The 14082-nt window shown below is 39.9% G+C and overlaps 1 protein-coding gene across 1 annotated transcript in view; it reads left to right on the forward strand.

Moving 5' to 3' along the window:
- KIT (KIT proto-oncogene, receptor tyrosine kinase) overlaps positions 1-14082 on the forward strand; it is a 54001-nt gene that overhangs the window by 23540 nt on the left and 16379 nt on the right. The window contains exons 4-8 of the mRNA XM_084517124.1: positions 1402-1538; positions 4720-4879; positions 7732-7921; positions 8502-8617; positions 13052-13166. Coding sequence (XP_084373250.1) covers positions 1402-1538; positions 4720-4879; positions 7732-7921; positions 8502-8617; positions 13052-13166 — 718 coding nt within the window. The remainder of the gene's footprint in view (positions 1-1401; positions 1539-4719; positions 4880-7731; positions 7922-8501; positions 8618-13051; positions 13167-14082) is intronic.

Consider the following 14082-nt stretch of genomic DNA (forward strand, 5'->3'; position numbering starts at 1 on the left):
CACCTTTTGTAGGCAATGCTTTTGTAATCAGAAGTATGGCACTTAAACCCCACAGCCTGAACTTCTGGTGCAGAATGTCAGAAGAGGGTCCATGAAATGGGGAACTGTGCAGGCGTACTCAAACATACACCACCCTGTTACTGTAACACAGGGAGTGCTTATGTCCAGCCCTTCTCTAAACAATGAGGGGCATTATGGCTTTTTTTTTGTTTTTTCTTAGAAGTTGCTGGAGGGTGAGAACACAGCATGCATTCTGCACTGGCTTCCTCATGTCTCTTGGGTGCTGCTGTGGTGTGATTTTTATGTGGGCATTTATATCTGAAGAGAGCAAACATGGTTCTTTGTTCCCTTCCATAGCCGCTTGCAGCAACATGAGGAAAACATTATTGTTAAAATATGAATGGATGAAAAGCATGGCATTTTCCTAAGTTTAATATAATTTGCTTAATACTACAAAGTCTGTGTCAGAGGCAGGAAGAGAGTCTAGAATGCCTTATCTGATTTTCTGCAGTCACAGTTTGAAATTGAGTCTTCCTGCATAAAAGCCCTAGTGGGAGGTTAACTTCTACTGGTGCAAGCCTGGAGTCTCACAAGTGAGGAAATTTTAAGGAAAGGATTAAGAAAACAGAGAAGAAAACTGTGGAAGCACCAGAGCTGAGGAGCTTTGCTGAGATAAGAGATACATAGTCCTCAAGTGTACTTGACTTGTCAAAAGGCACCCTGAAGCACAACAGGGGTACAGCTAGCCCACAGGACAGTAGGTCTGCAGTATTTCTCAAAACAGACATAATCCTGGCTGCTTGTAACCACCTACCTTCCAGGTGACAAAGGTGTCAGTGGTCCTGGCTCCAGCCACCCCTGCCTCTGAACCTTCATAGTTGTAGCGCTTTCAGAGACGGGTGTGCTGAACACCTCGAGCTGTACCTGTCCTACGTGGGGAGAGAAGTTTCCAAGGAGGTCCACCTCCTGTCAGGGCCTGTCAGGGACCTGTCGGACAGTACTTTGCGTCAGCTGTTCTATTTTATATTTAAAAACTGCAATTAATGTTAGGCTGTGGTTCTTCAGTGACCGATCCTGGCTGTATTTTCAGTTATAGAGTGCAACATTTTAATCACTGTCATGGAATGTCCCATTGTCTTATTGATGGTTCAACATTTGCAAGTTTATTCATGCAAGTTGCTAAGCTCTAACAAGTATTGTCTAACTTTAGGTTTAATTTGAAGGGAGATTGAAGCTGAAATGTGCTTGTTGTAAAGAAACAACTGTGTAATATGTTAAAGAAATTTGAATACCTCTTGGAGGCCTGAAATTTTATTGGAAAGTTAATGACTGTTGATTTTTATCCCCTCTGGGAAACTCCAAGGGTAATGAAAAGTAATACACTTATAAATTGTTTTCCAGTTCACAAAGCTCTTCCAGTCATTACCTTATCTAAAAGCTATGAGCTTCTCAAAGAAGGGGAAGAATTTGAAGTTACATGCATAATCACGGATGTGGATAGCAGCGTACAAGCTAGTTGGATCTCTCACAAAAGTGGGGTGAGTTCCTTTAGCTGCATCATGTATGCCTCAGCACAGTACACTACCTGTCTGTAAATGTTCATGTGCTTGTCTTGCATACCTGACACGGGGTTGGTTTGGATTTGCTGCCTTTCCAAAGATACCACATCCTACAAACTGGTGAGGGTCCAACGACTGGCCCGTGCCCATGTAAACCTCCAGAATCATTGAAAATTTCTGGGAGGGAAGTTATCAGTGCTGGCTGTTCTTTACAAACAGAAGCTAAAGTTAGGCACTTCAATGTGAAGTTTAGGTGACCTCTGTTGGGCTGCCTAAATACGGAAGCACGGAGTGCCTACACATCACATTGCAATCAATGGGAGCTGCAAATATCAACACATGGACTGCAAATTACATATTCTAGTCGTTATCATTAACAGTAAAATACCTGCTAATTAGCATGGGATTGTATGTGACAGGAATAGTAGTAAGCATTCATAGGAATGATTAATTCATTTAAATTATATGGTGTGCTTCACTAACTGGGAAAGTTTTGAAAAATGAACTAGGGAACTGTCTGAAGTGATCGCTGAAGTTGCTGCCCGACATGCCCAAATTCAATTATTAGCAAAATAAATACTCAAGGAGAGTTGGTTACTAGCAGCACAGCTCTGCTGAAGACCAGCGGCAGAGAGGTCCCCTCCCCTGGTCACCCAGCATGTCCTGCAGCTCAGTGCTTGAAACACAGGGCTATGAGTCAAAAAATTGTAAGTAAGAGCAGGCCCAGGCATCAGCAGGCACTGGTTTGCGTTTAAGGACACGTTTTAGTTTTCTGGCTATACCCCAAAATTTAAATGATTAAAAGCCCTTGTGAAGACCTGTTGGTAAATCCTCCTGTATACTCTCCCATGCTAATTGGCTGGGCCTTTACTTTTGCTGGTAGTGACCAGAATGCATAATTTTTAGTCCAAGTGTGCACAGAAAAAAAGGCCTCTGTGATGCTGTGATGTTTGGATAAATCACATATCCTCAGGCAAACAGTGAACTGGAGGCCGGTTCCCTGGGGTGGGTATCTGGCACAGCTTCTCTCACTAAGTGCTCATTGCTCCAGAAATCCCACCTCGCGGCTCTGGGGGCTATTGAGGTCTCAGTGACATGAAGGCAGCGTGGGACCTGCAGATGGGGCTTTTGGTCCTGTGCCAAGGTCAACCGCAAGTCTTTCGTTTGAGAACTGCATTTCTTTCCTTGTCCCTCCCCCTGCTTTTCTTTGTTATGACTGATGGGATCGGGGTCTTCCCTTATGTTTTCATGCTTTTCCCTTTTCATTTTATGAGTAAAAGCCATGAGGAAAATATTTTTGACCAAATAAATTTGACTTTTCTGTCCTTTCTGGTAAATAGCAGGGGATGCTGTCTTTTAAATATTGACTACCAAATTAAATTTTGTACTGAAACAGAATACATAAAATTCACGTTTAAACAGATGCAGAATTTTACCTGAATAGGTTAAAGGAAAAAACTGCACACCTGTTTCTTCATGTGACAGAGGTTATCACCACTTCTGAAAATTAGGAGACTTGCTGTAAGCAAGCACCTCCATACAAAACAGACTTCTGTAGGTGGTTATTATTACTCAGAAGGAAACAAAACTGTGTAGAGAAAATAAAATTCAACCAGAACTTCCTGACACCTCCAAGAATTGAAATCACTCTACAAGAAAATCATAGCAAGTGAATTTGGATTAATCATTGTGAGTTTATCAGTCTTTCCATGCACACTGAACAATCTCACAGAAACTAAAGTCAACAACTGAATTAGTTATTTTTTCTTTAGTTCCAGCACACATATGTAGACACAGAGTCATCATGTACTCAGTGCTTTGGAAAGGAAAAGAAGTGTCCAGCTGCCTGTAAGATTAGCAAATGTGGATTGCTATGGACAGAGAAGCAGAGTGGGTTCCAGAGCAAGGATGCTGTGTAAAGCATACTGCCAGCAGGTCTCTCTGCAGTATGCCTGCAATGGGGACTTGGGGCATAAAGTGACCCAGCTGAAAATGAAACACCAGTACATTAAATTCTCTCTTGTATTTCTCTGGGAAGCATTGCAATCATTAGAGAGTTTGGTGATTTTTAGACACCACTTGTGTAGTGAGTCAAACTTCAGAGTTGCAGCCACTTTTCACAATAGCTGCAGCCTCTGAACGTTATGAAAGTCAAGGCATGCAGGTCATTTTCAGCAGCTCTGATGAAGACAAGCTGAGAGAGCTGCGGAACCTTATAGCAGCCTTCCAGTACCTAAAGGGGGCCTAAAAGAAAGATGGGAAGGGACTCTTGATTAGACAGGGTGGTGACAGGTCAAGGCATAGTGGCTTTAAATTAAATAAATGGGTAGATTTAGGTTAGATATAAGGAGTAAATTCTTTACTGTGAGAGTGGTGAGGCCCTGGCACAGGTTGCCCAGAGCTGTGGATGCCCCATCCTTGGCAGTGTTCAAGACCAGGCTGGATGGGGCTTTGGGCAACCTGGTCTGGTGGGAGGTGTCCCTGCCCATAGTGGGGGGTTGGAACTGGGCGATCTTTAAGGTCTCTTCCAACCCAAACCATTCAGTGATTCTATGATTCTAAGAATGTTAGTGCAAATAAAACCTTCTGTTGGTCTTCATCATCATTGGCATTAGAAGTTCAGAGTGAGCTGAATCTGGCTGCAGGCACGACACCCTTCTTTCCACAGGACTGAAATATTTGAAGAAATTTGTGGGTCAGCTTTGTGTTTTGGACTGGTCTGCTTTTGGGGCAGGTGAAAACACTTGTTCTTGCCTGAGGAGGGAGGAATGTGACTACAAAGTGCTGTGTGCCCTTGGGGCTCCTTGGATCTTTTTGGAGCTGAAAGCACCTTCTGCCTCAAAACATCAGGTGGGAACCTGGGCAGTTTACCTAGTGAAAAGCAGCAGAAGGGTGCCTTACAGTGCAGTTCGGGGAAAAAAAAAGAAAGAATGAAGAAAAGGAGTAGTACTGGAGGAAGTATTATCTCTCAAAGACAGCTGATCACACACTTGTTTTGCATGGAGAGATTCTAGTGACAGGTTTGTCGTGATGGCTTATTATTCTGGTTTAAAGTTATGAATATTAATATAGCGAAGTTATAATTACTTCTATTTTTAATTTATCGAGGAAAGATGCTGCATACACAGTGTTTTAGATGTTAATTGTTTTTTACCGACAGATTGTTACAAGCAAAAGCAGAAATTTGGGTGATTATGGATACGAAAGGAAATTAACATTGAACATCCGTTCAGTGGGAGTTAATGATTCTGGAGAATTCACATGCCAAGCAGAAAACCCTTTTGGAAAAACCAATGCCACGGTAACCTTGAAAGCATTAGGTAAATAGTTCTCATAGAAATCTTAAGATACCTAGCTCTCCCTTCCTTCTATCTCCTTTCCCCCAAACCTGAATGAGTAAATTGCTTTATTAAAAGGTTACTGCAGACTGGTATCATACTGAAATGGTTCAGGAAGGGCTATGGAGTGTGCGACTACTTTAATTTCTGTAGCACTTTGCATGTGATTGGATTGCGGTATTAGAACAACCACCCAACACTGTTTCCATCTCTCTGGTTTTTCTCATCCTTTCTGGTTTAATTTTAAATTTAATCCAGTCTTAATGAAGCAAGTAATTTACCTTTGCGTGGTACTATCCCTACGCTTTAGTAATTTGGCAGCACAAGCACAAAGCGTATCTTCAGTACCTGCCTTCCAAGCGCTGGAAATTTCGCTGACATCGGCACGTCAATGTTTTTTTACGTGTGAGAAGTTATATATGTATCTCTATTTAAAATAATGCAGTGAGGAACACTGAAGTGTGCATAGGCAGCACGAAAATTGCTTTGGAGCTCACCACCATGGTAAATCCACCATCCATCACTTCCTTAGGCTTGGGATAATGTCTCTCAACAGTGAGCGAAGTCACCTCCTCTCCTGGTTTAATAACGGACTCATGTAGATCTCAGCTGCTGTATGTTAGCGTGTATGATACACCAGGCCTTTGAATTTTTATGGCTGCCCAAAGTGCTAATTTGATAGTCTAATTAAGGACATATGCTTGATAATTCTGACCGAGTTTGTGTAGTTGGCTAAAACACTTCAAATTCTTCACCTTTCAAGGATGTAGCAACCGAGGACAACTGAGACTGCTCTGTTCTTTGAGGGCCAGGCCTTGTATTCTCTTCCTTACCAAATTTGCTTTTCTGGTGCACAAATACCCCTGCAATATAGCCTGTTTTGCTTTCCCAATAACTTAAAGAAAACAGAAGCACTTGATCTCTGTGGGTCAAATCTCCAGCATAGCTGCGGAGGTTTGAGTGCACTTAACCTTGCTACACCATTTGAGGGGGTAGGGCTCTTAACGTGTTTTCTTAATTTTTTTTTTTACTAAAGAGATTAGATTCATATGTCAAAGAGTGAAACAGTGTTAAGTATGAAAGAAAATCTTTTCCCTGAGGAGAATAATGTGAAAGCTTTTATTATAAAAGGAGGGAAGTTCTTAACTAGAGGAATTCTAAAGACTACTGCACATGCAAATGTGGTTTTAAAAAGGGTTGACTTTGGAAAGTCATGTGAGTAAAATAAAGCACAGCATTATAAAATGTAAAAAAATAAAGCAACAAGTTTGTATTTAGTAAAAAACAGTTTGTACTTAGTAAAAAAAAAAAAAAAAAAAAAAGCCAGAGAAAAGCTGGAATATTTCATTTTCATGATACTTTTCTCCCCTCACCCTCTCAAATTTGACCTAAAATAAAATAAACTCTGTCTCCTGGATTCCTTTCACCGTTCATTGTCAAGTTGACTATATTTATCTAAACCGTGCCAGCTCCCAGGATCATGGGAAGTGGTGTATAGAACATACTGGATTGTATCAGAATCTAAATCACTGCGGCTTTAATGTTAGCAAAAAGATTTCTAAGAAATAGTGGTATTTTGGTAAATGTTTTAGTTACTTTTATAAAAAAAATGGTTTATCTAACTATAAACTGTTTATAGAACTTTGTTTTGGGCATTGACAGCATGATTATAAAAAGGTTTTTTGCACTCTCTTGGGCACAGTTTTGAATATGGGTTGCATAGGCGACTCTATGCTTGCACAGAAAATAGAAAAAAGGTCTCAAAGGGACTAAAAAACTTAAATTTCCAGATTTAAAACCTTTTCTTTTTTTTTCCTTTTTGACAATAGAGCATACTTTGTATCATACCTGCTTGCTATGATATGAGTGTATGTCTTCCTTTCTTCTCGGAAGCATCTGTCAAGTGCTCTGTCAGCTCCATATGCTTTCACCAAGGCCCGTTGCCTTCTGTTTTCATGAGCTCAGGTGCCCAGCTGGCCACAGCAGTTTGATCACTGGAAAGTGGAGAGAGGCAGAGATCTGAGATTGATTTGGGGGCTAAATTCAAGCATTCCCAGGAAATATGTTTCCTTGTCATTGTAGTCCGTCTGTCAAACTGGTAATTCCCACATGAATTTTTGTAATAGGACTGAAAAATTTGTCTTTCAAAGTGAATAATCCTGAAGCTGACGAGTTTATTAATGAAATTAAAGCCACTGCAGTAAGGATGCCGCTGCTCCACATGATACTCTGGAACAGAACTACCCAGTGATAAATGGTATCTGCCAAAGAAAAGATTAAGACCCAGCAGTAGATGAACAGAAATGCCTTAGTTTAAGACAATCGCTATCCAGGCCTTTCGACGTAGTACATTTTTTTCTAATTACAGTTTTTAATAGCTTCATTTGTAATGTCGTTCTTAATTACACTTGACAAAGAATCATTAAATACTGTACTATACTGTCATAAATGATCAATTTATCTTGCCTTTTTTACTGTTTCTTCCCTTCCATAAAGTTAGTGACTGATTTTTTGAAAAATGTAAACACTTGAGTAGAATCAAGCATGTGTTTGCATTTTTCCAAGAGCAAATAAAGGGTATTTATCACCAGGAGATGGAATTCTTTCTGTTAAAGCATACAAGACTGCTTTAAGTTGTGTGCCTCATTGCTATATATAGCTAGTGGTCTTGGTTTTAGCAGGTGAAGGTTGAAGTTCTGCTTTGTAGATAAGGTTTCCCGTTTCACAGTTGGACGTTTGATCACTGATCTTGAAGTAGCGTAAGCGTGGTTAGAGTAGTGGCAATCTCCTAAATGGCCCTGAAATTGTTTTTCTTTTCCTATTATGACCATCAGCTAAAGGATTTGTCCGTTTGCTTGCAACAATGAATACCACAATAGATATAAATGCAGGACAAAATGGAAATTTAACAGTTGAATATGAGGCATATCCAAAACCGAAGGAAGAAGTCTGGATGTACATGAATGAAACACTGCAGAATTCATCGGACCATTATGTCAAGTTCAAGACTGTGGGCAATAACAGGTAATAAGAATGGCTTTAAGTGCTATCGATTTCCCTTTGAAACAGCAAACTAGAGTCTGTTCTGGAAATATGAAAATGTAGATGGCAAGAAAATTGTGTTTTAAAAGGTCTTGCCTTACACGTGGCTTACCACAGTAATGGGTGTGAAGTCTTGCTACCCTGGATATGAAGCAGTGTTGAGTTAAGCACACCCTCTGAGAGACCAGTCTGCCTCACAACTCACCTACAAGATATCATTGTTGCTCAATAAGTTGAGGAATTAAAAGTTTGTGTGTGGAGACACCCTCTACCACCACAGTTGAGCACAATGCTCCGAACAAAAGTTTATGCTTTTATTTCTGCCATGCACTGTTTCTTTCTGGAGTCCTGGTCCTCCAAAAATCCCATGGGGGAAAAAAAAAAAAAGTAGTCTTGAGTGCTATGGGGCAAAAGGGATGATAATTCTTGGTAAGTGTGTCTGTATGAATGGTGTAGGCAGGAGAAAAGAGTGCACTAATAATTCCCACTTTAGCTTTTTGTTCAACAATTCCCCATTGACTTTAGGTTGTGAGCATCGCTAATGATTTCTTTTTCTTTACAGTTATACAAGTGAACTTCACCTTACACGATTAAAAGGAACGGAGGGAGGCATTTACACATTTTTTGTGTCCAATTCAGATGCCAGCTCCTCTGTAACATTTAATGTCTATGTGAATAGTAAGTAAAGTGAACAGTCTGAAATATTTCATTATCACAGTCATTGTATTTTATACAACATAATGTATGCACAAGATGTCACAGTGTGGTTCAGCATATGAGAGGCTTTCTGAAGTGAAGCACATGCTGCAAAACTATTTAAATGTCAAGATATAAAAGTGCAGAGTACTTACACAAATCCACCTACAATCCAGCATGACCTTACATTCTGGCAAATGTATTCCAGAGGTTACTGGAGAGCAGATAGATAGTTTACACAGGAAAAAAACTATAACACCTGGAAAGATGGTCTCAGAAATGAGCATGGACCATAAAACTTTGATAATGTAACATGGATCAGGATATACAGAGTTTATACGTATACATGTAATTTGCATTTTTGGCAGCCAAGATAAGCTATTAATTTTCTTTAAATTGTTTGAGTTGGATGTGAAGTTTGAAAACTTGACAGAAGAATTATTCACTTATGCCTTTTGGTATCTAAATACATCTGCATAATAATATACATCTCCATTGTTTTAGAGAAATCTGTGTAGCTTTACAAACGCACATGCTGTCGTCTTTATATGCTTGTAAAAAAATAAAAAGCATCAGTCTCAGTTCCAAGAAGCATTCTTCAGGACAAAAGCTGAACTTCAGAATGAATTAAATGAAACGTCCAGGAAACTCCATCCTTCGTAGCAGAACCATCCTGTCAGAGAGTTTCACACTCTCAGCCCACGAATATTGGCAGCTGCTAAAGGCAAAGCTTAAGGAGGGGACTGAGGGCAAAAAGGAGAAACTAAGGCAAGGTAGACAGTGGTGCTTTCAAGCCTAGGACAATGAAATATGTAGGAAATGAGTGGATGTGCTGCAAATACGTCATTGGAGTGCTTTAGCAGTAATAGATCCTTCTCTGGGCATGGGCTGATGCAGAGGACCATTGAGACTTCACAAATGCATAAAATTCTGGATACTACTTTCTGAATTCTGCCTAATTATCATTGAAGTTCAACATTTGTAGTGTCAATATTTGCAATGCTGTAGTTTGGGTCTAGAAATGCCACTTGGGCTCCTTTTAGAACATGGCATTTCTTTCTTTCTCTATGAATGTCATTTGTGGTGTTGTACATTTCAGTTCCCTAGCTGTGATTTCTAAGCTGAGGGTGCTGGCAACTTCAAATATCCTTTGCCACCTTGGGTAGGAGTGGATCATAGTCACAAAAGGGAATTCTACTATTGTACAGCATAGTTGAGCACAGTGCTGAGCAAGAAGTTTAGTTTCTGTGCAGGAATGGAAGAAATAGCAGGCTGCCCATGAAGCCATCAGTTCCCTTGAGGCTGGATGATGTGTTCCAACCAGTGGCATCATACACGTGCTTGGAGCAAAGGGCTGTGGGCTCATCAGGCTACTCAGGAGCAGTCTGGGCAAAATACGATTTAAAAAAATATAAAAAATAAAGGTTTATCACCATCAGCTGTCAGTTCTCAGTGCAGAGCTCCATGCTGCTGCTGCTTTTGAGGAATCTCCTACTTGATAAAAGGCTGAAACCCCTGTGGGTCGTGGCTAGGAAACCAGGCTAGGAGCAACACGGTGAATCAGTATGGCTGTGGCAGGAGAGAATGTTTGTGATGTAGTTCTTCTGAATGGCTTGTCTGTGCAACCATCAGTGTTCAGGTCTCCTTTCTTGCTTCAGCTACTGGTCTTGTAAGCAGTAAGATCAGCCTTGGGATACAATGAGGGTATTGAAGCCATCTCAGTAGAGCCCTGTTTACCATTCAGTGTGGCCGTGGTTGACTACAGACACTGCTGAAACAGATTTGATACACTTGACTCAGAAAGAGTTTCTTTTGGCATTTTGATGCAACTACTGCAAATATCTTTTTCATTTTGAAAAGAGGAGATGAAACAGATTGATTCTTCTGAGGGTTCATTTTTTAGGAAAAATAACCTCCTGTTTTCAGTAGCATGTAAAACGCTCATTGTTCAGGTATGGAACCCAAACTGCACAGCAATATAACATATTTTTTGAAATAGAGTAACTACCACAGGAGAGTCATGTGGGTGGGCCAGGTACTGGTCTAATTATGTGTTGTGACCTGGCATTGTTGTCAGTTGGGATTTTGCATAAGCTGCGATCTAGCTTCTGGTGTTTACAAGTCTGGCTCGGGCATGTAATCAGCAGAAAGCAATCAAACAGGTAAAACAGGATTCATAATCAGGAGGATATCTTCACGTAAACACAAATCGATGCTGAAGCATTTGCTGAAAGACATGAAAAACCCTGTGCAGAAATAGTTGCTTTTCATTTAAACACATCTAGCAATCGCATATGCTAATCTGAAACAATACTAAATTGCTAAAATAAAATGTAGTCAGTCATAGTAAGTGTGACATAAAGTAGGGAAGGAAGGAGCTCTGACATTAGGAGCCAAAAAGAAAATTACAACTTGACAAGCAGCATGCTGAACTGAGTTACAATTAAGAAATTGTAGAAGTCTCCAGAGTGGCAAGATACTGTGCATCTAGTAATTAGCGGAGGAATCTTCGAACTGGTATCTCTGCATTTAGTGCAAAATAATATCTGGATTTAATTATAGTCAACAAAATACTATCTGCGCAGTTGGGACTCATACTGCAAGGAGAAAACTGGTCATGGCACTAGAGATCATGTGAAACCAAGATCAACATTTTTCTTGTCATTGCAATATGCAGTGAGCAAACAAGGAGTCACCATGATACTACAAAAAGATTCAATGCAGTCCAGAAAATGTGACTGAGGAGGAAAGCTCTCTGGCTGCGATAATAGACAATACCTATTAAATGTTATTTTGTAGACATTTATTTCTCTGTGCTAAATGATGAAGAAGTTGGTAATAAAAAGCAATTGATTCCACTATGTTGTCATGCAGAGCACTGAGTTAAAACAGGAGTGACCTCTTATGAGTCTTCTTTGCTGCATTCAGAATCAACATTAATAAGAGCTGAAAAGCAATTCATAAATTCAGCGAGATTAGAGGTTCAAGACATTTTTAAGAAAGTGCTACAGGTGCTGGGACAGACGCACAGCCAGAGTTTTATCATGTTGTAACGTTGCCTAACACATAGCATATACCTAAACAAACTGTTTGCACATGGCTAATTACAATTTCACAATTTAACCATGTTGGTAGAAGCTTCAGAAAGCTGAATTATGTATATTCCCTGAACGCTAAGACTGTGTACGATGCTGCGTGCTATCAGAAAGTTCTGCACCAAATCAGTAATGTTGAAAACCCATCTCAACATTTTGCAACAATGTTCGGTTCTGGGTGGTTTGCATAAAACACAACATTTGGATTTAGAAACGAAAGAACATTCGGTTCCTGTAACATGAGTCATGAGGAGATGCTACGTGATTGAGAGTATACGTGTGTTTTATTGCCTCTAATTTAATCAGTGAGTAGAATATTCATTAAAAACTAACACCGTGCAGTCTTTGCGTGTGGATTTTATCTGCAATAAATCATCTTTCTTCCACTGTCATCAATACAGCCTCGCAACTTTCTAGAACATTAGAAGTTCATCTTATATTTTGTAAAGTTTTATTAACTAATAATGGGCTATTAATTTGTACCAGGTGAGCAACATCATTGGAATATAATCTGGTTTTGCCATTAACTTTATTTTTAACATAATTTGCAAGGAAGCTAAGATAGCTATGGGAGATGAAGCTTCTAATTCAAGTTTCCCAAGAAATACAACTTTCTAATATTTGCCAGAACCAAGTAGATGTTGTCCTGGCCTGAAGGCAGCATCATGGCATGAGGAACCAGGCAGCTTTGTAAACCACCACAGCAATCATGAATTATTGCTTGGACAGCTAATGTAGTCAGTCAAATACTAGCTTTCTCTACATGCAGCATTTCAGAAAGTGAGCCAGTTGGGCATTTTGGTATTGGTTTTTTACTGGGATGCCTTCTGTGGGGATGGGGACAGGTACTGGTTGCATTGCACTGCAGTTCCTTTTCGGGCTGTGCTGGTAATATTTGATAAAAAGAGCAGATGCAGAAGAGATGCGGTTTGACCCATTTAGTACAACTGTGGAGAAACTGTCTTTTTTAGAGGCTGGTAAAGTCATCCTCTGCAGGAACTGGAACTGCCTTCTTGTTCCAAAACAGATGTGTCTTTGTTTTCTTAAACTCTGGGCTCTGCTGTTTCAGGATCTTTCATCAACCCCAATGCATGGTGGAGGTTAGGTGTTCTGAAATCCAGCCCATGCATTCAGTGTAAGAACTGAAATTTACCCAGTGACACAGAACACCAGTTCAGGCCTGGATGCCCTTTTCCGTGGGAAGCTCAGTTCACCTGACTCCGTGGGTGATAATGCACACAAGTTGCTAGGGTGATGAGCACGTGGCATCTCAAATTCTGTGTTCCCATAAAAATGTGACTCTCATTTGTGTTTGTTGCAGCAAAACCAGAAATTCTCACTTTGGATATTCTCAGCAATGGTGTTCTCCAGTGTGTAGCAGCTGGGTTCCCAGCCCCTACCATATACTGGTATTTTTGCCCAGGAACCGAACAGAGGTGAGTTAAGTAACCAGAGCTTCCAGAAATGACTCTACATGCCACATACACAATTTATAATTAAAAATTAAGACTTAAAAAATTACTTGGTAACTGTTACATTGCATCACTGTTTTCATCATTTTAGGTATTGCATTATTTGCAGTGGTTTGAGGGGAAGGGAGCAGTACATTTCATTACTCCCCTTTGTATTCCAACGTTGAAGAGGGAATAATCAACATTTTCTGCTGAGGAAAAATAAAAGCCAAATTTTCTCTCTGCTGCAGGCTAGCTAAGGTTTTTATCAGTTTGGCCCCAAATGGCACACATTCTCAATGCAATTTCACAGAATGACAATCACAGAATCACTTGTGAATATGGCTGTTATCTTTCGTCTTATTGTGTAATGATATAATTTTTCAAGACATAAAGTAATTAGATTTCTATTCACATGAAGCATATGACAAGTAAACAAGTCTGGAGTTATTATGAATAAAACCTGATGTCTAGTTGCCATGCTTCTAAAAAGACAGTACAGTTTCACTGTGAAGTGAGCATTTGTGAAGCACATTTTAAGATTTTTGTTGACTTGCACTGTGCTTGCAGATCTCATACTAGCAAGTCATGTCTCCTACCTGCATAATATGTTTTATGCCTAAAATAATTATCCTAATTTTTGTAATGTGTGCTCATATAGTGAATATGTGACATTGTTAACATTGCAATTAATTTTAAAAAAGGGTTGCAGACTTCTGACTAGTTTAACTAGCAGCATCTTGAAAGAACAAAACTGGCTGTTTCCTGGCTGCATATAAGCTTGGTGGTGTTGTAGGTGCATTATGGATTTTTCGTGGATTTTTTTGTGCTGTAATAAAGCAATGCCTGAGGAAAGTGTTCAAGAGTAGGAGATGGACCACAACTGCTTAAAGCTGAAACT

The sequence above is a fragment of the Aythya ferina genome, assembly GCF_964211825.1.
Source record: "Aythya ferina genome assembly, chromosome: 4".
NCBI classification, from domain to species: Eukaryota; Metazoa; Chordata; class Aves; order Anseriformes; family Anatidae; genus Aythya; species Aythya ferina.